The 24,227-nt window shown below is 37.1% G+C and overlaps 2 protein-coding genes across 4 annotated transcripts in view; one reads left to right on the top strand and one right to left on the bottom strand.

The window, feature by feature from the left end:
• timm17b (translocase of inner mitochondrial membrane 17 homolog B (yeast)) overlaps positions 1 to 24,227 on the top strand; it is a 214,713-nt gene that overhangs the window by 34,111 nt on the left and 156,375 nt on the right. The window lies entirely within an intron of this gene.
• pcsk5b (proprotein convertase subtilisin/kexin type 5b) overlaps positions 1 to 24,227 on the bottom strand; it is an 83,426-nt gene that overhangs the window by 42,030 nt on the left and 17,169 nt on the right. For all 3 annotated transcript variants that reach the window (XM_077223477.1, XM_077223475.1, XM_077223476.1), the window contains exons 6-13: positions 16,436 to 16,524; positions 12,986 to 13,158; positions 10,360 to 10,572; positions 8,814 to 8,914; positions 6,970 to 7,073; positions 6,643 to 6,760; positions 6,356 to 6,544; positions 5,415 to 5,551 (exon numbers count right to left, since the gene is read on the bottom strand). In XM_077223477.1, the coding sequence (XP_077079592.1) occupies positions 5,415 to 5,551; positions 6,356 to 6,544; positions 6,643 to 6,760; positions 6,970 to 7,073; positions 8,814 to 8,914; positions 10,360 to 10,572; positions 12,986 to 13,158; positions 16,436 to 16,524 (1,124 nt within the window). The remainder of the gene's footprint in view (positions 1 to 5,414; positions 5,552 to 6,355; positions 6,545 to 6,642; positions 6,761 to 6,969; positions 7,074 to 8,813; positions 8,915 to 10,359; positions 10,573 to 12,985; positions 13,159 to 16,435; positions 16,525 to 24,227) is intronic.

Here is a 24,227-nt window from a genome sequence, read left to right as displayed (position 1 = left end):
TATGTCTCACTACTGAAATTTGCATTACATATATATATATATATACACACACACACACAAACACTCACTATATTGGCAAAAATTTCAGGACGTCTGCCTTTACATGCACATGGACTTTAATGACATCCCATTCTTAATCCGTAGGGTTTAATATGGAGTTGGCCCACCCTTTGCAGCTATAACAGCTTCTACTCTTCTGGAAAGGCTTTCCTCAAGATTTAGGAGTGTGTTTATGGGAATTTTTGACCATTCTTCTAGAAGCGCATTTGTGAGGTCAGGCACTGATGTTGGATGAGAAGGCCTGGCTCACAGTCTCCACTCTAATTTATCCCAAAGGTGTTCTATCGGGTTGAGTTCAGGACTCAGTTCAGGCCAGTCAAGTTCCTACACACCAAACTCGCTCATTTAATATCTTTATGGAACTTGCTTTGTGCACTAGTGCGCAGTTATTTTGGAACAGGAAGGGACAATCCCCAAAATGTATTGTATGCTGAAGCATTAAGAGTTCCTTTCACTGGAACTAAGGGGCCAAGGCCAAACCCTGAAAAACAACCCCACACAATAATCCCCCCTCCACCAAACTTTACACTTGGTCCAATGCATTCAGGCAAGTACCGATCTCCTGGCAACCACCAAATCCAGATTCGTCCATCAGATTGCCAGACTGAGAAGTGTGATCCGTCACTCCAGAGAACATGTCCCCACTGCTCTAGAGTCCAGTGGCGTTGTGCTTTACACCACTGCATACGACACTTTGCATTGCACTTGGTGATGTAAAGCTTGGATGCAGCTGCCTGGCCATGGAAACCCATTCCATGAAGCTCTCTACGCACTGGTCTTGAGCTAATCTAAAGGCCACACAAAGTTTAGAGGTCTGTAGCTATTGACTCTGCAGAAAGTTGGCGCCTTCTGCGCACCTCAGCATGCGCTGACCTCGCTCTGTGATTTTACGTGGCCTACCACTTCGTGGTTGAGCTGCTGTTTTTCCCAATTGCTTCCACCTTGTTATAATACCACTAACGGTTGACCATGGAATATTTATTAGTGAGGAAATTTCCTGAATCTTTCCGGAACCTATCACGTTCCCATGCTTTAATTCACTGAGCTCCTGAGAGCGACCCATTCTTTCACAAATGTTTGTAGAAGCAGTTTGCCTGCCTAGGTGCTTGATTTTATACAACTGCGACCATGGAAGTGATTGCAACACCTGAATTCAATGATTTGGAGGGGTGTCCCAATACTTTTGGCAATATAGTGTGTGTGTGTGTATTTGTGTATATATATATATATATATATATATATATATATATATATATACACACATATATACATATACACATATATACATACATACATACATACATACACACGCATACACACACACACACACATACACACACATATATATATATATATATATACACATATACACATATATTCATATATACATATATACATATATACATACATGCATACACACGCATACACACACACATATATATATATATACATATACATATACATATATATATATATACACACATATCTACATATTCACATATATACATGCATACACACGCATACACACACACACATTATATATATATATATATATATATATATATATACACACACACACACACACACACGTAAAGTATATCATTTAGCATACGCTTTTATACCAAACGTTGTTTTAAATAAATAAGATAGAATCGAATAGTAAGGTTAGTATTAATGGGTTAGTATTAATGGTTAGTCTAATGGATCAAAGTGCATCTTTAGCTGTTTCTTGAAAATAGCTAAAGACTCAGCAGCTCGGGTTGAGTTAGGCAGGTCATTCCATCAGCTTGGAACAGTCAAGGTAAAGGTCCGTGAAAGAGATTTTGTGCCTCTTTGAGATGGCACCACAAGGCCCCGTTCACTTGCAGAACGCAAGCTTCTGGAGGGCACAGAAGTCAACAACAATCATATATATATATTAGGGCTGTCAATATTAACGCATTAACGCATGATTCATTCATGATTAAAGCGTGATTAATTCAAAATCCTTAATGCGTTCAAATTATTTAAGGCAAATCAATTACTGAAGCACGCAAAATTGCACAATTAACGTATTTTATGTCATACAGTTAGATTATTTTGGGAGGTGGGAGTTTAAAACAGTGAGCATCAATGGCACAAGCACCTGTAACCCTGGAAGATGGAAATTTGTATTCTAACCCTTTAACCCAATTCGCTCATCTGTTGGCGATCAATCACCGCTAAACTTCCCGTCACTGTATGTCCAGATGATATGCACTACGTTTCTCGGCTGAATAAAGCAAAGCAGAGTCTTGCAAGTAAAGTTTTGATGGATGCGAATTATAATGAAGGTATAGACGATTGCAATGACTAGCACACGTGTGTAAGCACACAGAGTCTGTTATATTGATGTGCAAACAAACCATATGTGCACCTTTCGACACACTGATTGCATTGTAATTATGCACCGACACATTTCAGTACAGTCACATTGTTTTCCACACACATTCAGAATAATGTTTTATCTGTCATGTGTATGTTGCTGTGTTTAGTAATTCTGAATGGATCAGTGTACTGAAGGGATAAAATGCAGTCAGGTCAAGGCGGTTGATTTAGTTGTTTTTTTTGGCATCTCCATGTGGTCCTGTTCAGTATTAGGGATGCAACGATACCGCTTTTTCAAAACCGATCCGATCCGATCCCAAAATTCTGAGTATCGGCCGATACCGATACCAATCCGATACCAGCGCAGTTTTTTTTTTTAAATCAAGTAGAATTTCAATAACTGTGTGTTGAACTGATAATCATTCTTTTGTGAGTTAAACACCATCTACTTAATACAGACAACTTCATTATAAAGAAAAACAACAAATCCAAAAAATATATGATCATAACCTATGACAAAAATGCTATTATAAACTAGATTAGTGGATAGTTCAGCAGTAAAATCTAGTCTAGAAATATCACGAGTGCACAATAATTGTATAAAATCTGAACATTTAGTGAAAAAAAAAACATTTAGTGGGGAACAAGTAAGAGACAATAAGTGTAACACTAAATCTTGTAAAACGTTACACATTGCTCTTTATATTGTTGTAAAATACATTCATGAAAAACAAGATAACAAAAATCAAACAGATCATTTTTTATAGTAGCCTAGGCTATGTAATTTGAGACATGTTTTAAATGTATAGCACAGCTGTTTAATGAGGCAGCAACATATGATAGATAGGACAGAACAAGAAAGGCTATTAATAATCCTTCATTGCGCAAAAGGCTCCAGTACAGTGCGGCACGAAGCGCTTATGCGCATCCCGAGCGCAGAATGATGCGCTTGAAGCAACACGGAGTCACAGCGCGCAGCACGTCGAGTCCGCATTGAAAAGTTCAAAGCACAAAGGAAAGACATATTGATGCGTAGTGTATTATACAGTATCTATCTCTATGCAATAGTTTATTGAGCCTTTTCTTTTAACAGTTTTAAATATCAGTTACTGTGCGCGTGAAGAACAATGATAGTGCTCTGACTCCAGTGTTGTGATCTAACAGACACACGGTAGAAAGTAACATGATTTAGTTACAGCAATAAAGTCCAGCAATATAAAGTTGTTTTATGCGAAACCATAGACCTTTATCTACAGATCAAGTATAATAATATTAACATTGAATCATCTTGGAGAGAGTTTCATCATGTTGACTGTCGTACCCGAACGTGACGCGCTGTTTGATGCTGAATGGAGAATGACTGACAGCCGCAGCAGAGGGAAAAAGTTTACGTGATCTTGAATTTAATGACTTAAATATTAATTTATATCTCACATTATACTACATAATGGCTTCAGAACACTTATAAGATAGTGCACGAAAACTTTATGGTGCTTTATAATGTTTTTGTGGGGCAAATATTTGTGCCTTTTGTGGGTTAACTATAACACAGAATAGTAGACGCACAATATCGGATTTGGATCGGCCTCGTCTGACCGATACCCGATCCGGCAAAAATGGCAGTATCGGAGCCGATACCGATGCTGAGTATCGGATCGGTGCATCCCTATTCAGTATCACAACTTGGCATGTCTAAAATGTAAACTAGCTCTAAAAAGCTCTAAACAAGTTCTTTACTGTTGCACTGTATACATACTGTACACTGAATTCTGAAAAGTTTTGTTTTGTAATGTTTTTTTTTCTGTGTGTGCTTTGGTGTGCATAAATGTATTAATTATATAGACTCCTTATATCATTTGGCTATTAGGTGTCCTTTTGGATACTTCAAGTGTCCTTTTTTAAAAGACACTTACATTTACCTTGAAAAAGGTTTGCGGAAAATTAGGGCTGCACAATATATCGAAATTATATAAATATCGCAATTGTTTACGATAACTGAATGATTTTAATACTTCAAAAGTTTACGAAGTGCCTTTTACAAAGTTTTATGACGACGTAGACAGCAGAGAATAGCCTGGACATGACTTTTACATACATGTGACATGCTTAATGTTAGGCTTCAATATGTAATCAAAATGTAATCTTAGGCGCAATAACCGAAGTACTCACGCACAGAGGAAGCTCCCTTTCGGATAGTGAGCAATCCTGATTTCAGTTCTCTTCCGCAGCTTATATTGCCAAATACACACAAAATTATGTCAAAATGCCCATCTTGGTGAGTGGGTGTAGTAAACAGAAAGCACGTATGTAACAATACATTGGATCCGTGCAGCTGACAGCAGCCTAATAAAGTCTGTGTGCGTAATGTCAATCAAACAACAATAGACAAAGAGAAAATTGCTCACTGCTCTTGACGGAATAACTTTTGTAGCTTTAATAAGAATCAGTGTATATTTAATTCATACAGTGAAGACTAAGCAGTGTTTTATTTTTACATTTGATTATTCAATTTCTGCTGTTAAATAAACCTAACGTTAAAATATTTTGTAAATTTGTATTTTGTAACATTTGTAAAACACTACTGTTCAGTTGTAGGGATGCTTTCTTCTCACAAAAAGAATGTGAAACATTCATGTTGGTAAATTTAATTTACATTTATTTTACACAATGCATTATCGTATTGCATATCGCATTATTTAACGTGTTAACGCATATCGCATTTTTCTTCAATATCATGAAACACTACAGAAACTACAGTTCTGTGAGAATCACCCTTCCTTCAATCTGATAGTTTACTTTGCTGGATATAGCAAATGATAACAAAAAAATGTATGTCAAATATGCCTAATTTCACAATAAGTATGCGATTAATCGCACAAAAAAGGTGTGATTAATCACGATTACATTTTTTTATCTATTGTATTCTCACTGTGTAAGACCAAATGGTGTTTTGAAAGGTGAAAGAATGGCTCAAGTAACAGGTAGTGCGTTTTGTATCGAGAAACTACCTGGTGCCTTCTGGCTCCTGAGTTGGGAAGGAGAGTCATAGATCTCTAGTACCCAGTCTCCAGCAGCTTTCTCACCCCAGCAGTGAGTCGTCATGAATTCCCAGTTCTTAAAGCCCTCCATTGAGTGATCAAACAGCCTGCAATAACAATAAACAGATGCTACATCAAAATGCACAAAATGCACTCTGCCATGAGCTTAACGTCGACTAGTCGCTGATCATGGCCTGTAGCACTTTTTTGCTCCTTTTCCAACAGTTAAAATGACAAATTAATACATACTCTGAGAGCGCTTTACAAGATATATTTGTTTATACCATCTGAATGCAAAAAATGTATCAGGTAAATGCACGTATTAAACAGCTTATTGTACACGCAAGTTAATTGCCGCTCTAAACTAATGCGCTGCTGCATTGTTATGCACACACATAAAGACAGTAGCTAGCACGTCACATGTAGATCGCTCACAGAAACATTCAGTAGTGCAGAATTGCATTGTCAACACTTCTGTGATTTATCAATAAAAAAAGCTTATATATAGGCATATATTTCTTAGTAACTAAAACCCACTGCTTCACTATTAGTAGAGACGCTGCCAGGTAGAATTAATTCATACGCAACCGCTTTCTCATATAAATTAATACAAATGTAATCTTCACCTTGCCCAAAGATAAAAGAACTGATAAAAATAGGCTGTTATGTAGGGGCACATTCCATAACTGTGCACAAGGCAACCCGCGTTCGAGTCGCAGCTCGAGTTTCAGGATTATATATTTATTAAATGACGTAATCAGCGACTGGTAGACTCGACTTGAAAAAAAATTTTTTGAAGTCGTTCAACCCCTAGTGGAAACTTGAATCACTTCCACTGAAATTCACACTGCGCAGTCATTCTTGATCAATGTACCCATGTACTCAATATTTGAGCATAGTCTGTACTGTACCTGTTGGCAAGCAGCTGTGACTTTGTCCCTGATGGTGAGGTTAGGTTGATTGACAGGTCTCCTCGCCGCGGATGAGTAACTGTTATACGTACAACCACATGCTCCAGATAAATAACATGATGGTTTGCATTATCCGTGCAGCCTGTTGCCTTGTACACGGAACGAACGACATGCTCTGGACGGATGGTTCTACAAGAAGGAAATTGTTTTATTTGAGCATTTATTATTACTTGTATAAAATTATCAATGTGGCCTAATGCCTCATGTTAAAGAGCTGTTGAATATACCTGATTTGTTTATCAGCATTTTCCACACAGATGTGCTGTGTGGGAACCGGTTTCCAGTGTTCTGCCTCTTTCACCATGGCCTCCGCATCCATTAGCCCAAAGCCATACAGGTGACTGACTGTAAGAATATGTACAACTTAACTGTTCAACAAAAAAATAACAATATGTACACAGATTTAGAGTTGTTATGAGAACCAAAATTACCACCAATCATGATGCAGATTGCTGGCTGGAAAACCTACAAGACTGATCGTACTCAGAAGTGTAAATACCTATCTAGTGGCTAAAACAAGACAGGCTCGCTTAAAGAAATGTAAAGCCTGTTACCATTATAACCAGCTGCATTGGTTTTCCAATCAGGAGCGCTGAGATGGCCAGCACGAGACGTCTTCACTATAATGTGTTGCACATCTCGCCACGTAAGGAAAGAACTGCAACAGAGAGTCAAAAATCAGACATGATGGACAGTTACATCTACGTGATTAAATGCATTACTAAAGTGATAGTGTGAAAGCACCCTTAAATCTAAAAAAGCTCAAAACATTCTATCATTATCCAAAGAATTGCACTTGCACTGGCCACAATTTTCAGCTGTAGTTTGAAAGTTCAATGGTTTGCAGTCTGGTTTAAGCATTCACTCCCATAATTCACCATACACAGTGAGATCAAACATCAAACCAAAGAGAGATGAATGCCATGTGTCCCTGAATATCCCCCCAAATTATTAAAACATTCTAACTCCATTGTGCTAGGAATATACAGTCACATGGCAGCCATATGTCGAGGTTTTCCTCAATTTCCTGTGTGAAATTAGACACAGTTGAAACTTACACTACACAGCATTCAGAATCACACCATTTTAAACGTCACAGCTATGAACAATAACGATTAACCGTAATTAATTTGCAAAACGTACAAACAATGAAACACCCGAGTTCAAGTTTTGATTTAGCTGAAAACTGAAATAAAACCAAAAATAAAGTTTGAGTAAATAACTGAAAAACTGGGTAATTTAACTTTTTATTGTAATGGCCGACGTTTACCTTTTGTGCACAGAATAGAAACTTTGTTACGTTTAAGTAATGTCAAAGATTGTTTTTACAAGTTGAAAGCCACCACAAATCTCATAATTATGAGTGGGAAACTCTGGATTTCTAGGTTTGGGGCAAGTCAATCAGAAAACATGGTGGACACAATGGATTCAGCATCTGTAGTTAACGGTAAATTTGTTGAAATGCATGAAATTATTTGATTGCACTTTACGTTAAGGTGCCCTTGTTGCAGTGTAATTATACAATTAAGTGCGGAGTAATATTGATTAACATACTTACTATATGGTTAGGAGTAGGGTTTAATTTAAGTTTAGTTGCTTCCAATTAAGTATAATTTGCTGTCATGACTGTACATGTAAGGTGTAACATACATGTACATGTAAGTATATATAATTGTAAATGTTTTTATTTTTATTTACATCATAATTACAATTTCCTAACTTGTAAATATGAACTTCTCAGGACGAATTAAATGAACCAACTAATATATTCAAAACATTTCAGAAGCGCTAATTAACCATCTCTGTTCCGGTCAATGATATCGGCCATCCAAATCCATTTCACCCCAAAACAAAAATTAATGTATGCTTTTCTGACAAACTTTGTTGGCATTAACCTTAACCTACATTTCTATGCATCACTTATTGAGCTCATATTCATATGACCACCCATTTTGTATATATAAGCTGTTCAACAGCTTTCTCCCATATTACATGTAAAGTAGTTGGTGATAACATAGATCATTTACATACAATTACATACAAATGTCTGTAGATACTTAGTACAGTATCAAAAACATAAAACTGTTAAATTCAGAAGGTCAGTGAAAGGGTGAAACTGGATAACTGGATAAGGGTAACTGGAGTGTATAGTATGACCCCTTTGTGACTACATTTACATTAATCATTTAGCAGACGCTTTTATCCAAAGCGACTAACAAACGGGGAGAGCAATAGAAGCAATTAAATTAAAGACCGATCTCTTTAACCTAGCATACAGTAGTTAAGATGCTAATTCTACTGACGTGGCCAGGAGAGTATATCAGACCCTTTCTAACTAAACAGCTGTTAGAGAAATGAGAGCATACAACAGGTTTTGGCAGAGGAGTTAGCGGCTTACTTTGCTTCCAGTGCAAGAGCAATGATCCCCGCTGCCATCGGAGCTGATGCTGATGTTCCAGTGTGACTGTCAGTGCAGCGCTGCCTCAGATCTGTTGTGATCTAACAAGAGAGACAAAACATGATCATTATTCTTGTGTATTGTGTTACCATGCATTTAAGTTGTGAATAAAAGTTACTGTAACATGTACACTTTATGACGTGAAGTAACAATACTAGACTGCTCCTGTTACAATAAGCAACACGGTAAACACTTCAAGTATGCAATAGACAGCTTTGCTGATTACAACAAGTGTGTTCTAGTTTTGTTGCATTGTTATTTGGATTTGGTTACCTTTAATGAGCCAGTACATTTTTATATCACTTGCATTTCAAACAAATCCGCTCCTTCAGTGACACAAATGCACTTAACCTCAAAAAAGAAACCCTGCCAAAGTTACAGTTTTATTTGTTAAATGCACTTCAACATATTGCAGCACTTACTGACAATGAAATGTGCTATAAATGTGCCATTGTGCTACACTTAGCAGTAAATTACCGTCACTTTGAGACATTTGTGATTCAGCAGAATGGACTGGATCCACACAGATACTGTGTCGGCATCATTTTGAAGTTTGTGAGATTCATGTAATAAAATCTTTTAAATGTATTCAAGAGTATTGTTTGAGGTTATTTGGATCTATTTTGGACTCTAATTTCAGCTGTGGGACATTTGTGTGATGGATTTCAGATTTTATTACAGGTACACAAAAAAATAGTGTGGCTGGTTGTTTTACAAGTCAACACCCCCTTCCTGTCTAATTGGGCAGTAACTGTTAGGGAGTAATTGGGCAGTTTTTATCTATTTATATTGTTTACGATAGATCAAATCAGAAGACTTTAGAAGATTTACGATATGACTTAGACTAGGATGGGTTTAAAGGGCCCTCTCTGAAAACGTGAAAAGGGACTGATTACACACAAGCATAATATAGTAAATGGACAAAGTTGAGAAAACTTAGATTCTGTGAAATAAAATGACCTGAAACCTGCAGAAGACAACAAAGAGAAGTGCTAATGTCTGTAACACTGGGCCTCAGAAAGTAAACACGCATGGCGAAAGGAGTTTGAAAGTCAATGTGGAATTTCACACGTCACTCTGAGACAAGCTGAGAGACAAGGAAGAACTGTCGGTCTGTAACTCTCAGAGGAGTGTGTAAAAGTGTGTGTGGGCTGTGTAAACCACAGCAGTTAACACCAGAACAGTCTCATCATGACCAACAAAGCGGATCAAACACATGCCCAAAGAAATACATTAGATGTACAGCCCTGGTCAGAATTATTGGCACCCTTGCTAAATAAGAACAAAGAAGCCTATGAAAATAAATATGCATTGTTAATACTTTTGATCAAGAATCCCAGAGCAGTCTCGACTAAAACACATCATTTTGTCTTCACAACATAATTCTCCCTGGTTAGGATGGGGTTCAATTCTAGAAACATGATGACTTTAAAGCTAAATCCAGCAACAGGCCTGTTTTCTAAAAATAATTATTTAAGTAACTTACGATTTTACGGTCGTAATTCTCTCCACTACTGTAGGTGGTGGTGAGGGTTGAGGAACACTCTTCCAGATACCAGGGCTTGCGGCCGCTCTCAGCCGTGCTGCTGATGGATATCGTGTAGATGCTGTTGGTGTAGCCATCACATGAACAGTGATCTCGACTACGACCACCATTACCCGATGCCCAAACAAAGATCGAGCCCCGTCCCTTCCTGCCCTGTGAGCAAAGACCACAAGTGAACATGTTGTGTTAAATGTGAAATAGGCACTATTTATATATATTATTATTTAGGCACTATATACAGGTCCTTCTCAAAAAATTAGCATATTGTGATAAAGTTCATTATTTTCCATAATGTAATGATAAAAATTAAACTTTCATATATTTTAGATTCATTGCACACCAACTGAAATATTTCAGGTCTTTTATTGTTTTAATACTGATGATTTTGGCATACAGCTCATGAAAACCCAAAATTCCTATCTCAAAAAATGTGCATATCATGAAAAGGGTCTCTAAACGAGCTATTAACCTAATCATCTGAATCAACTAATTAACTCTAAACACCTGCAAAAGATTCCTGAGGCTTTTAAAAACTCCCAGCCTGTTTCCTTACTCAAAACCGCAATCATGGGTAAGTTGGTTACCTGTCATGCGACCTGAATGCTGTCTAGAAAGCCATCATTGACACCCTCAAGCAAGAGGGTAAGACACAGAAAGAAATTTCTGAACAAATAGGCTGTTCCCAGAGTGCTGTATCAAGGCACCTCAGTGGGAAGTCTGTGGGAAGGAAAAAGTGGGGCAAAAAACGCTGCACAACGAGAAGAGGTGACCGGACCCTGAGGAAGATTGTGGAGAAGGACCGATTCCAGACCTTGCGGGACCTGCGGAAGCAGTGGACTGAGTCTGGAGTAAAAACATCCAGAGTCACCGTGCACAGGCGTGTGCAGGAAATGGGCTACAGGTGCCGCATTCCCCAGGTCAAGCCACTTTTGAACCAGAAACAGCGGCAGAAGCGAAGAAGGAAATGCCAAAATGCCTGAAGTCCAGTGTCAAGTACCCACAGTCAGTGATGGTCTGGGGTGCCATGTCAGCTGCTGGTGTTGGTCCACTGTGTTTTATCAAGGGCAGGGTCAATGCAGCTAGCTATCAGGAGATTGGAGCACTTCATGCTTCCATCTGCTGAAAAGCTTTACGGAGATGAAGATTTCATTTTTCAGCACGACCTGGCACCTGCTCACAGTGCCAAAACCACTGGTAAATGGTTTACTGACCATGGTATTACTGTGCTAAATTGGCCTGCCAACTCTCCTAACCTGAACCCCATAGAGAATCTGTGGGATATTTTGAAGAGAAAGTTGAGAGACGCAAGACCCAACACTCTGGATGAGCTTAAGACCGCTATCGAAGTATCCTGGGCCTCCATAACACCTCAGCAGTGCCACAGGCTGATTGCCTCCATGCCACGCCGCATTGAAGCAGTCATTTCTGCAAAAGGATTCCCAACCAAGTATTGAGTGCATAACTGAACATAATTATTTGAAGGTTGACTTTTTTTGTATTAAAAACACTTCTTTTATTGGTCGGATGGAATATGCTAATTTTTTGAGATAGGAATTTTGGGTTTTCATGAGCTGTATGCCAAAATCATCAGTATTAAAACAATAAAAGACCGGAAATATTTCAGTTGGTGTGCAATGAATCTAAAATATATGAAAGTTTAATTTTTATCATTACATTATGGAAAATAATGAACTTTATCACAATATGCTAATTTTTTGAGAAGGACCTGTATATATTATTTGCAGTACACCTATTAAAGGAACATGCTTCAGGAACAACCTGGGCTTTATGCTTAACAGAACAATGGTGATCATGGCTGTGGGGATCAAATCTTACAAAAAAAGTATATATTCAATGCTATTTTTTAGTATTATTTATATACTTCTATAGAATTTCTTATTATTTAAAATGAGCTTTTATTATTAATATTCAGCTTTCATGCTTTTATTTGAATATTACTAAGTTTTAGTAATTGTGTGATTTGCTTTTGTCATTTTTTATTTTTTATAAAGTTTTTAATAAAAAATTTATATTTATATGTCATTTAAGCTTTATTTAAATAAAAAATACTTAAGTTAACAACAACAATATTGGTTATACTATTAAAAAATTCATTTGAAATGTTTATTGAATTCAGCTAATGGGATCAGGACGATATAATCTTCAGGCATTAATATCCCCCAGCCCAGTCTGAGGCCAGTATTATTGATACCAGTATTATCTATGAGTCTCGCACACCTGAAACATGCCTAAACCACTCCAAACACACCTTTGGCATAGGATACATGCCAATTACTGACTGTGACTCATGACTCGGGGAAGATAAACTAAAATCACGTCCTAAAGTTCACTGCAGTAGCAGGTGGTAGGGGCGTGACAAGGAAAGAAAAACACCCTAGGTGGGCCAGACTGCTGAAGAGACGTGACTGATGACCTGAAAATTACACTTCCTGATTTATGAACTCCACACCATATGGAAAAAGTCACTTTTACTCACAGGAATAATAGAACACACTTTTCATATGAACTTTACGTGAACTTTATGTATGATTGTGATTGTTTTTACCAGTCTGATGCCGTTTTCAAAGGCCTGTCTGGCGAGGGAAGCGGGCCCATCCACGGTTTTGCCATCATCATCTGGACCCCAGCTGGCACTGTAAATATCTATGTGTTGAGGGTGTAGACTCAGTGATTTGGCCTCTACCATGTCTGTCACATCTCCGTCCAACATGCGGACACCTGCAGGAAAAGCCTGTTTAAGTTAACCTTATACAAAACACTGAAGATCATTCATACTTTTTCTCAGCGATGATGCATTAAATTGCTCAAAAGTGACGGTTCTTGTGAACTTTCCATTTTTTTCCAGAAGCATAAAAAATGGATCATAAAAATATGAATTAGCACTGATAATAAGAAGATAACCGTTTTCCTGTAGATCTGATCAAATAGGGAGCACATTGTCAAATTAATAAAATTTATTTAAAAAATACCTTGCTAACCCCAAACTTTTTAACAGTAATGAGTTTATAAAAGCTGTAATATTTTTAAATGGACATGTCTTAATGTACAAAAAATATTGATGAAAAATATGTGAAAGTTGTCCGATTAAATGTGCATGACCACAGTGGCGGAACTGTAAAATTGATTTAAAGTTCCAACTTTTAAAAAATTAAAAAATGGCCAAAATTAATTTAGTTGACTTCAACAACCCAAATATTATTAATATTCTATTGATACTCCATTCATTAAATATATAAAAATGTATATTTATGTAATTTAACATACATTTATGTAATACATGTATGTTAAATACATCATTGGTCATTGTGTACGGTCTACGAACCTCAAAATCCAGGGTTCGGATCAGCAAGAAAACAAATATTAAGGGGGAGCAAATATAACTTTCTTTCCATTTATTGTTTTTTATTGAGTCAGTTCACTAGTGATATAGCGCAGTTCTTCTGTTGTTGTACGTCACACGCATCACACACATGACCAACGTCGGCCAATAGTGAGCCTACGTGTGATGTAATTTTCATTTTTGGGTGAACTATCCCTTTAAGGCACACTTTAAGAACATCGATACCACAGCAAAAACTACTAGCCTAACTAATAAAATTCAAACATTATTAAAGGCAAGTGAAAAATCAGTTAAAAAAAACAACAATAACAAATACACTAATTACAAGCATAGATAAATACAATATAACAAATAAGGTCTAACTCTAGTATTCAGGTACAGAAACGTAATAACTAGGCCTAAAAGTAAAACAACACATATGTTCACTGTATAAATTAAATATGGTTTAATAATGTTTGATTAACATTAATGACAGACCAAAATTTAAGTGAAACTTAGAATTGGATCATTTAAATAGCTATCTACCTATCTCAAATCTTCCCTTCCGGGGCAAAACTTTAGAACGTGTAGTTGCTTTACAGTTGCATAATCACCTTTCTGTTAGTAATCTTATTTGAGCAGTTTCAATCTGGTTTCGAAAATATAGCACTGAACGGCCCTGGTTAAAATGACTGTTGACTTACCTTTGGCCTCTGATGCTGGATCTGCTAATATTCTTATTCTCTTTGACATTAGTGCTGCATTTGACACTGTGGATCATACTTGAACGAATGCAAACAGTTTGTTGTTTTAGTGGAATACAGGTCTGATTTTTGGACCAGTTTCTACTGGCATCACTCAGGGCTCAACTTTAGGACCCTTCCTTTTTAGTGTCTAGAACTCTAGGTATTAAGTATCACTTTTATGCAATGACACACAGATCTATATTCTTTGTAAACATGAACAAAGTGAGTCTCATTGCTCACTAAATGCATTTCTGAGATAAAAATCGTCGATGGCTAATAATTTTTGTGGTAAATTTAGGCTAATAATTTTTGTGGTAAATTTAGGCTAATACATTTTAATGATGATAAAAATTAGTTCATGTTTGTTGGTTCTTCTCATCAGCTCCACTAGGCTGGCCAAACACCACTTATCATTGATGGTTCTGTACTTGACTTTCAGGAAATAATTATGAATCTAGGAGTGATCTTTGATCCTTAATTGATATTTGACCCTCATGTACAAAAAGTTGTAAAGACTTCTTTTTTTTATCTTAGAGGTAATGCAAAATGGAGTCCCATGCGATCCTTTTCAGTTGCAGAAAAGTTCATTAATATATTTGTTTTTACTCGCATTGATTATTGTAATACACTCCTCATTAGACTTTTAAGAATAGTCTAAATTAGCTACAGTGTGTTCAAAATTCTGCAGCTAGAATTTTAACTAGGACCAATACAAGAGATCATATTACTCCCATTTTGAAATCATTGCACTGGCTACCAGTTGACTTTAAAAGTTCTTATGCTCTCACACAAAGCACTTAACAGACTGGCTACGGAGTATTTATCTCAACTTTTAACACACCATATATTACTAATCAAAGTCTTCTCTCTTCTAAGCATGGTCTTTTGGTAGTCGATCAAACACAGTTATGTTCCATGGGTGACAGATCATATTATATCGCTGTTTCCAGGTTGCTAACCAACTTCCAGTTGAAACTCGGGAAGCACAGTCTCTTAAGATTTTGACAACATATTTGAATTTTTTTTATAGTTGGCTTATTGTTGATTTCTTGTTGTTTTAATACACCAATTGTGTTGATTTTCCTTGTATATTTACCTTATAAAGCGCTTTGAGAAGCTCCCTTAAAGGCGCTATAGAAAATAAAGTTATAATTAATTACAGACAGCAGCAGGTATTTATAGGCTTCTGTCATTTTAAGACCTACTGCAAGATCCACATATATAAGATATAATGATACACATCTGATTTCTTACTCCGTGCGTTTACATAATGGGATTTTGTCAATCTTGCAATTTAACTTTACCTCGATCAAACTAATGTGATTAAGTTCCTAATCATATTAATTTAAACTCCTAATTTAAGCAATTAAGCTCCTAATCATCCCAAGCATATTCGCATTAAACTATGTGATGTACGCCGATTTTAAATAATGCGATTAAGGTTTACATGCCTGTTTATTAATGACGAACACGTTAACGACTGCGTTTATAAGAATACTTGGCATTTTGACCATTTTTTGTGTACAATTCACGAGCTATCTGAAACGTGCCTGTGTGTGTGTGCGGCTGTGAGTACCGAATTGAGTTCACTTTCGCCTCTTCTTGCGCTAGAATGGTTTAAAATCACTTGAATGTGTAAACCGGCAAGACAAAACATGACAAACTTTCACTCTATGATGATAGTTAAACTTTGCGATTAATTCACGAATCACAAACGTGCCGAACCGTGGGGCTTGGTCCGTACGGATCACAGATCAAATATGATCCGTTTAACCCCTAACTATTCACATACTGATTTTGTGTTATTTCATAGTTCTGGTGACTTAACTATTCCGTGGTACTACATGTACATGTTTTTATGCGAGTACGAACAAAAGGCAGAATTCCCAGGTACAGTAGTGGGTCTAAATCAGACATCAGCTACACTCACCCCCAATCTTGGCGTTGTAAGCAATGCCCACCGTGCAGTGGGAGTTGTTGGCGGACGCTGCTACTTCGCCAGCACACCTCGTGCCATGCCTGGACAGAACACATAAGATGTTAGTGTTAGTAACATACTCATACATTCACCAACTGCAAAAAAACAAAAACTGGACACCCTTACGCAAGCACAGGCACTGTTGCTGACCTATTACACACACTCGCTACAGAAGGAACGCAAAAGTGGACAGGAAACCGAAGAGAGAGACTGAAACAGCTGGGCTGAAACTAAACATGTTTCCACAGCCAGCAAAGCTAAAACACAGTGGCTAAATATTTGAGATATTGAAGGAAAACATTTGAACGGTTCCTCTGCTTCAGACGCAACGTGGATACATTCCTGACCCAAACTAAACCCACATAAATCTAACACAAATCATCAGCAAAAAAAGGCACTAAAACATCCACTAAAGACAAAGACAGACAGATGGAGAGAGAGAGCTAGAGAGACAGAGAGAGATTCGGCTATGGAACCTCCAGCAGTGAACAGCTGCATAGAAAAACTCACGCTACCATGGTAACCACAGTCTCCAATCTAAGCAATTTAAAAAAAGAAAACAAAAAGAAAAAAAACAAAGATTGTAAAGATCCACAGCAGCACCAGATTCTGGGATGAGACCAGGGTTCGGTCACCATCGCAACCATAAACATTTACAAGGTCAATAGGTCAAAAGGCCAGAGGAACTCCCAGGTGGTCTGTGTGCTCGATCCCAACGCCAATCCAGTGACTCCCGAGTCCGACTAAAACTATTCCAATGATTATCTAATTCTGATGTAGGTCATATGTGACATTTAATAGGAAATAATCTGTGATAAAACCCCAAAGAATGACCACTTCTCTTCAGGTCTACACTATTAAGTTTTGGGGTCGGTAAGATTTCTAATGTTTTTGAAAAGTCGTCTCCTATGCTCATTAAGGCTGCAAAAATTTGATCAAAAATACAATACAACAGTAATATTGTGAAATATTTGTACAAATTAAAGTAACTGTTTTCTATTTTTAAACATTTCAAAATGTAATTTACGCATGTGATGGTAAAGCTGAATTTTCAGCATTACTCCAGTTTTCAGTCACATGATTCTTCAGTAATCATTCTGATATGCTGATCTGCTGCTCAAGACACATTTCTGATTATCATCAATATTGAAAACGGTTCATATTTTTTGAGGCAAACTTGATACATTTCATTTTCGGGATTCTTTTATGATTAGAAAGATCAAAAGAACAGAATTTATTTGAAACAAAAAACTTTTGTAACATTAAAAATGTCTCTACTGTCACTTTTGATCAATTTAATTCTTCCTTGCTGAATAAAATAAATCATTTCAAAAACTTTTGAATGGTAGTGTACATAGACATTAAAAACCACAATGACGTCAAAATTGGAGTTTTATGGATTTTAGATCATCTATACGCTAGCATACTACTAGACACTAATAAAATTAGGCTACAGTATTTAACATACAAAACAAATGTAATTCGCAAGGATGAGCAATGTATGTTGAATAAAATGTTCTCTAGAATTAAATTTCCTCTCCCCCTAAATTATAAATACCAACTGCCTGCGACTTGCAATAGGAAGTAGCAAATCATGGTTTATGACTGTAATGTAAAGGATATAAAAAAATAAAAAAAACTTCAATACATTTCGCCCCAACTTTATGTTTCCATCCATGGAGTCAGCTATACATACATAATGTGTATCCTTGCATTACTTTAAAAGACTCAGGGGAGCCAGGTATCTAGCTATAAATGTCACTACCTTGCTTAACAAGATTATTTAAACTAGCGGTTTCAGAGAATTTAATTTACAAAAATAAAAAACTCTCTCAAACAGTTTTTGAACAAGCAACGTTTTAGCCACTACCAAAGCTGTGACTCTTTTACTATTATTTGTAATTAAACATTTGAAATTTAGAGGGATTTATTAGAGGGCCCAGACAAAGCGTTTTCTTATGTTTGCTAGAGATTGTTATATTGTTAGTATATCGCAGCGAATTATTCATTCATGACTTTTTTTTTACGCATATCAAAGAATTTATTCTATAAATGTTTCTATTACTACATGCTTATCTTCTTATTAAAAACTGCATCCACGTCAATTAAACATAAATTTTTTTTAATGCACATTATTCAATATCCCAAAATTCACAAGAAAATACGTAGATTATTTGTTTGTTTGTTTTTTAATGCCATGTCAGCATCTTTGGCTGTTTTTATGCTGAAAACCAAAAGTTTTTCCTTAAAAATACATTTAAATTTACAATCCAATCAAATATGTACATATGGGAGGCTTTTTTCCTGATAGTAAATATGCAATATGTAGATGGAACAAGGCCATTGTTGATCTGCCAAACCTGAAAAATAAAGCTGCCAAAAAGAGACACCATTTATGCCAACTACTGGATCTCTTTTTGATAACTTTCAAGGACCAGCAGGTCTTGCAGTAGCAGTGTCATATCTGGCAATATTTAAGATGTTAAACAACCAATAAAACGCTCTGAAACATTTATTTTTTTTACCATTTTGGGAGGGTAAAATTTACATATGTGCTCCAACAACCAAATGCAACCAAATGCAAATGTGCAGTTTCGTTTGGAATGCGTCTCACACTGCCTCCAAAAGCATTTCGGAGCGTATTTAGACCTGGTCTTTTCACAATAAGATAGCTATCGATCAGAGAAAATGCATAAAGTGACAAGGTGTAAACAGGCCCTTTATTATGTAGAGATCACGGTCTTAAAGTAACAGCAGCCTCAAATACCTGCTGCCGCTTGTGCCATTAATGTTAGCCAAAAAAAAACATGAAAAAATCACTCACTTCTCTTGACAGAATAACTTGAGTAACTTTAATAAGAATCAAAATATAGTTAAATGTAATAAAACAATATACAGTATAGACACTCACTGCATGAATTGTTTATTAAATTTCTTACTTGAATGCTATTACATCAATTGTATCTGAAAGAAGTATCTTATCTCTAATATGTTCTTATCTTTAATATTAAAGATAAAATAATTAAAGCTGCATTCCTTAACTTTTTTGGGTTAAAATGTTTCCAAAATAAATATTTGAGCAAGTACATAACCAGGCACTGTTCAAAACTATCTGCTTGCCTTAGCTCGATTCAAAACGGTAAGCTTGTAATAATGTGTTTAATTCCAGTGGTACGGGTGGATTCCCGCAGGGAATTTGAGCATATCTTTGCGTCGTTACCTCACATCTGTACACATAAAGAAGGTGTCTCGGCTAGTAGGCTATATTGTGTGTGAGGATGTTGGAGGTGGAGAGTTATAGCCTTTTCTCACATCACTTGATATAATTAAACTTATTAATTTGATGGCGGATCCAGAAAGGTTCAAACGACAATCACCAGTGACAACTAAAGATTCACCCCTTGTAAAATGCAAAAGATTTTGGACTTTGGAGTGGCTAAAGAAAAAAAGAGACTGCAACCAGTCCCATGCACAAACAAAGATAAATATCGGAAGGGCATTAAACGTAGTCACGCAATGCTGATGTTGCTAACATTAACAATTTGAGAACAAAGTATAATTTGCACGGTTTGACGTGATATGATAAGTGATCGTTAGATTTAATCTGCCTTAAATTTCCCTTAGTTGGTCTGAATAAAAGTGGATGTTAGAGGACATTTTCCAGTGAAAATTCTTATGTTGGTCATACTTCCAAAAAGTATAATCTGTGATTCTGAATGCCAGTATCCACACCTGCACGGCGACTGACAGCCGCACATTTTCCTCAAAACATTGGATTCATCCGTGCATTGCCGTGCCGAGGCACAACCCTCGTAAAGTTGACAATTCTACTAATAACTGCAATTGCAGTATTCAAACAGAGATGGCGACAAAGAGGAAAAACTATGGGCTGTAGCTTTAAATAAAAAGAGTGAAATGCCGAATTGTCAAAACCCTGCTACGTGACACAAAGTCACATCTGCTAGCAGAATGCATGTCAATGAGAAAACCAGAAACACACCACACCTGAACAGAGCATTCCAGCATTTTCAGAACCGCACAAGACACTGAAACGTTTCCTACAAAAACAAAAATGAACAAAAAACTGCTAACTGTATTATATATAATACATAAACGCATAAAGCATATAGAAATTACACTGACACACACACACACACACACACACACACACACACACACACACACACACACACACACAAGGAAACTCCACTAGTGCTGCACATCTGACTTACAGCTTAAAGATCAGACTGGGTCAATAAACTGGAGTTCCACTGAAAGTCTAATGCAATGCCCACGTGCATCTGTGAGATATATGAACTTGCACTATTTACAATACAGTCGCTCAGTTTGGACCTCAAAAGTCCAGCGTGAGTCAGAACGACCTCCAGCGGTGAAGCTCACGGTCAAAACCCACCGCAGGGAAATAAAGACTCACATTACACAAACTATCAGCGGAGGAACAAACACAAAACATTCCAGCACATAAAAGATCAACAGCTTGTGTAGGATGGACGCCAAGCAACAGGGGAACTGAGTATACCAAAAATACAATATGAGCAGTATATATATTTTTTGTATGAAGGGAGAGGGGGACATAAAAGGAAAAATATTTCTCTACGCTCTTTTGAAAATGGTCAACCATTATTCAGCAACATAAACGAGACCCTCATTTTATTTCTTCTTTGGGCAAGGAAGCTCTCAAAAACTCTAACTTAATGAATAATAATATTTATTATAATTATCGTTATTAGTACCTTATTTATTAAATTATTAATAATCAATGTATTAAATTATTCAATAAGAAATTAGAAATAGTATTAAAAAAATATATATATAATTTTTTTTTATGATCTTATACTAAATTATTATTTTTTATTTATTAATTAAATTATATATTTTTAAAGCTTTTATTAGATACAAACCCTATTAACTTATTATTTTTGTTAAGTACTACTACTACCACTAATATTATTGTTTATTATTATTCCATTGTTTCTTAAATAAATAAAGGGAAAACTTTTTTCATTCTTTAAAAACTGTTTTTTTTTTATGGTCTGGGCAGTGTAAATGTGCCTTATGACCTACAGCAGTACACAGACGTTAACCAATCATAAAATAGTTCAGTTGCATATGTAACTCTTTAAAGCTACAGTAGCAAAAGCAGGATTATTGGTTACATAAAACTAAATTTTGTTTATTGCAAATAATCTCGACTAACTATCAACAGACTTTAAGGAAAAAATGTAGTGCTACGAAAGTAGAATATACCTCATTCAAAGGAGTTAACTGCCAAATAGTTATGTTGTCTATACTTCCTGTCTGGGTGAGAACTTTTGAACTTTCTGTGCTGGAATCCTCACGGAGACAGAAGACGCTGCTACAGGAGGTGGATGGTATTCTATACAGCGTGTCTATACATGCAGACCTAAACCTTCCTTCTCTGGTCTCCAACACACACTTCCTCCTGACAGCAGTGACGGCTTCAAACACTCCTCTCTTCCTTGGGCCACGGAAATACTTCTAATGGAGCTTCTAAAAGTGTAAATTAAGATGAGGAATAGTTGTGCTAAACGCTCATGCATACGTGCACTCACATGCAGAGACCTCCAGATGGGGGATTGAGGAGCATTTCTTTAATACAGCATTCAGTGGTGTCTGATATAGTCAAGAGTCACTACTCTACTGCACATACTTAGGAATAAGTATTACATTTCACAGCACATAACTTGTCTCACACTACTTGAGCTACGGACATGATTTCTACCTCAGGTGTGATATCGCTTTCTTAAAGGGTCTTTCCACCGGTGGAGACATGAATATGTATTGAAAGTGTGTCATATATGTAGTAGAATAGTATCATAAATTTCTAATTTGGGACATTCTTGGCTGATAAAAGGCAGAAAATGACTTTTTAGTGCTTGTGGATTGTAGACAACAATCCCCATAGTGCATTGCAATGCTCAGCTCCGCAGACCACTCCCACTACAGTAGCTAGCTTAACTGCAAGATATTTGTGCAATGAACCTGCCACGTTAGCGTGTTAACAAAATGAAAATAAACTTACTTTACAGAAAGGCGACCATTTGACCCTGTAGGCTTTGGCTGACGTTGCCAGTTGAACTTAGGTATTCTAAAGTAGGTCTCCAGGACGCCGCTATCCATATGGGGTGCGAAACTCGGGTGAGCAACAACACACACGTCCATGTCATCCTCCGATTCCGTAGCACCGCTGGAATTCTCGGCAGCAGACAGACTCTTGTTCTGTGTCCATTGGCGCACAGTGAGAGCACAGGCACCACCAATCTGCCGCAGCTCGAGCCATTGCGGGCTCCTCGTTCGCGGCAGGCAGATCGTCTGCATCGGCTGTGGTGACAGCAGCTTCAGCCGCCTCCGGTTCCTCCATAGCCCTCAGCTGCTCGTCGCTATACTGTGGCTCATAAAGGTAGCCACGAACATCCGTTTCTACCATAACTTCGTCAAAATCCAGATCCTCCATAATGCATCCGTCTGTGTATTCAGTACCTTCGTCCATATTTTCAAAAAGTTTCTCCCGGTGAAATCAAACGCACTGGCACTGATCTGATAGGTCTGTTAGCGCATTAGGTCCAACCCCCTATGGGCGGGTTTGAAAGGGTGGGAACTAGTGCTTGTAGTCTTCACAGAAATCCCCCCCTTTTACACTTCCTCCTACAATGATGTAAAATGACGATTTTTGCGTCATTGTAGGAGGAAGTGAAAAAGGTAAATAGAGGATTTCTCTCGCCTCAGGGGAAAATGAAAGAGTGTTGCACGACCATTCAATAGTATGACTGGATTTCTAACAATGGAAATCTTAATGCAAATGGGTGGAGTGACCCTTTAAAGGGGTGGTAAAACACGATTTCACTTTTCAAACTTTAGTTAGTGTCTAATGCTGCTGTTTGAGCATAAACAAAATCTGCAAAGGTACAGCGCTCAAAGTTCAAAGCAAACGGAGATATTTGCTTTTAAAGAAATCAATTTCTAAGGACTACAGCAAACAGCCGGTTTTGGACTACACAACATTCTTCCAGGGTTGCTGACGTCAGCATATCCCATTATTTACATAAACCCCTCCTCCGAGAATACGAAATAAGGGGGGCGAGGCCATTTTATATTGCGTTGGAGAAGAGTTATTGTGGTATAGGAGTGTTGTTGCTTGTTGTCCGCCACAATGTCGTCGAAACGTTGTTATTTTCATCAGTGCCCGGATTGCAGGTCCACTTTGTTCAGCCTTCCTAGGGTCGCGGGAGTTAGGGATCAATGGTTAATTATTACCCAAATCTCGCTCTCTGTGCTGCACATTTTACGGAGGAAAGCTTCCACAATCTTGGCGAGTTCAATGCAGGATTCGGACATCAGCTTGTCCTGAAAGATGGAGCAGTTCCAACGTTAAGAACAGAAGCTGTTGTTTACGGGCCACAACCTGTAAGTATGATTTATTTTTCATCTATGCGTTTTCCTGTAATAGTTCGTATTGTTAATTGTACGTTGTAGCAAGGAAGTAAACAAATGACAATGCTGTTTGGCTCTGCAAACCAGCTTGTTAAATGCTCATTCATACTTAACGTTATCCGACAAACACCTAACGTTACAAACTTTTTTTAAATCTCAACAGCGAACTTGGAATTAGAGTAAACTATTCTTTGATTAGAGCTTTTATGTATTGTTTATCGCTTGTTTATTTACAGGCATGCTAAACATTGTTCTGTGTTTGATTTTTGGC

Source organism: Siphateles boraxobius, unplaced genomic scaffold (genome assembly GCF_051911475.1).
Source record: "Siphateles boraxobius isolate OS27281-9 unplaced genomic scaffold, OSU_SipBor_1 9, whole genome shotgun sequence".
Taxonomy (NCBI): Eukaryota; Metazoa; Chordata; class Actinopteri; order Cypriniformes; family Leuciscidae; genus Siphateles; species Siphateles boraxobius.
Note: the sequence above shows the minus strand (reverse complement) of the source record. Positions and strands in the feature narration are given on the sequence as shown.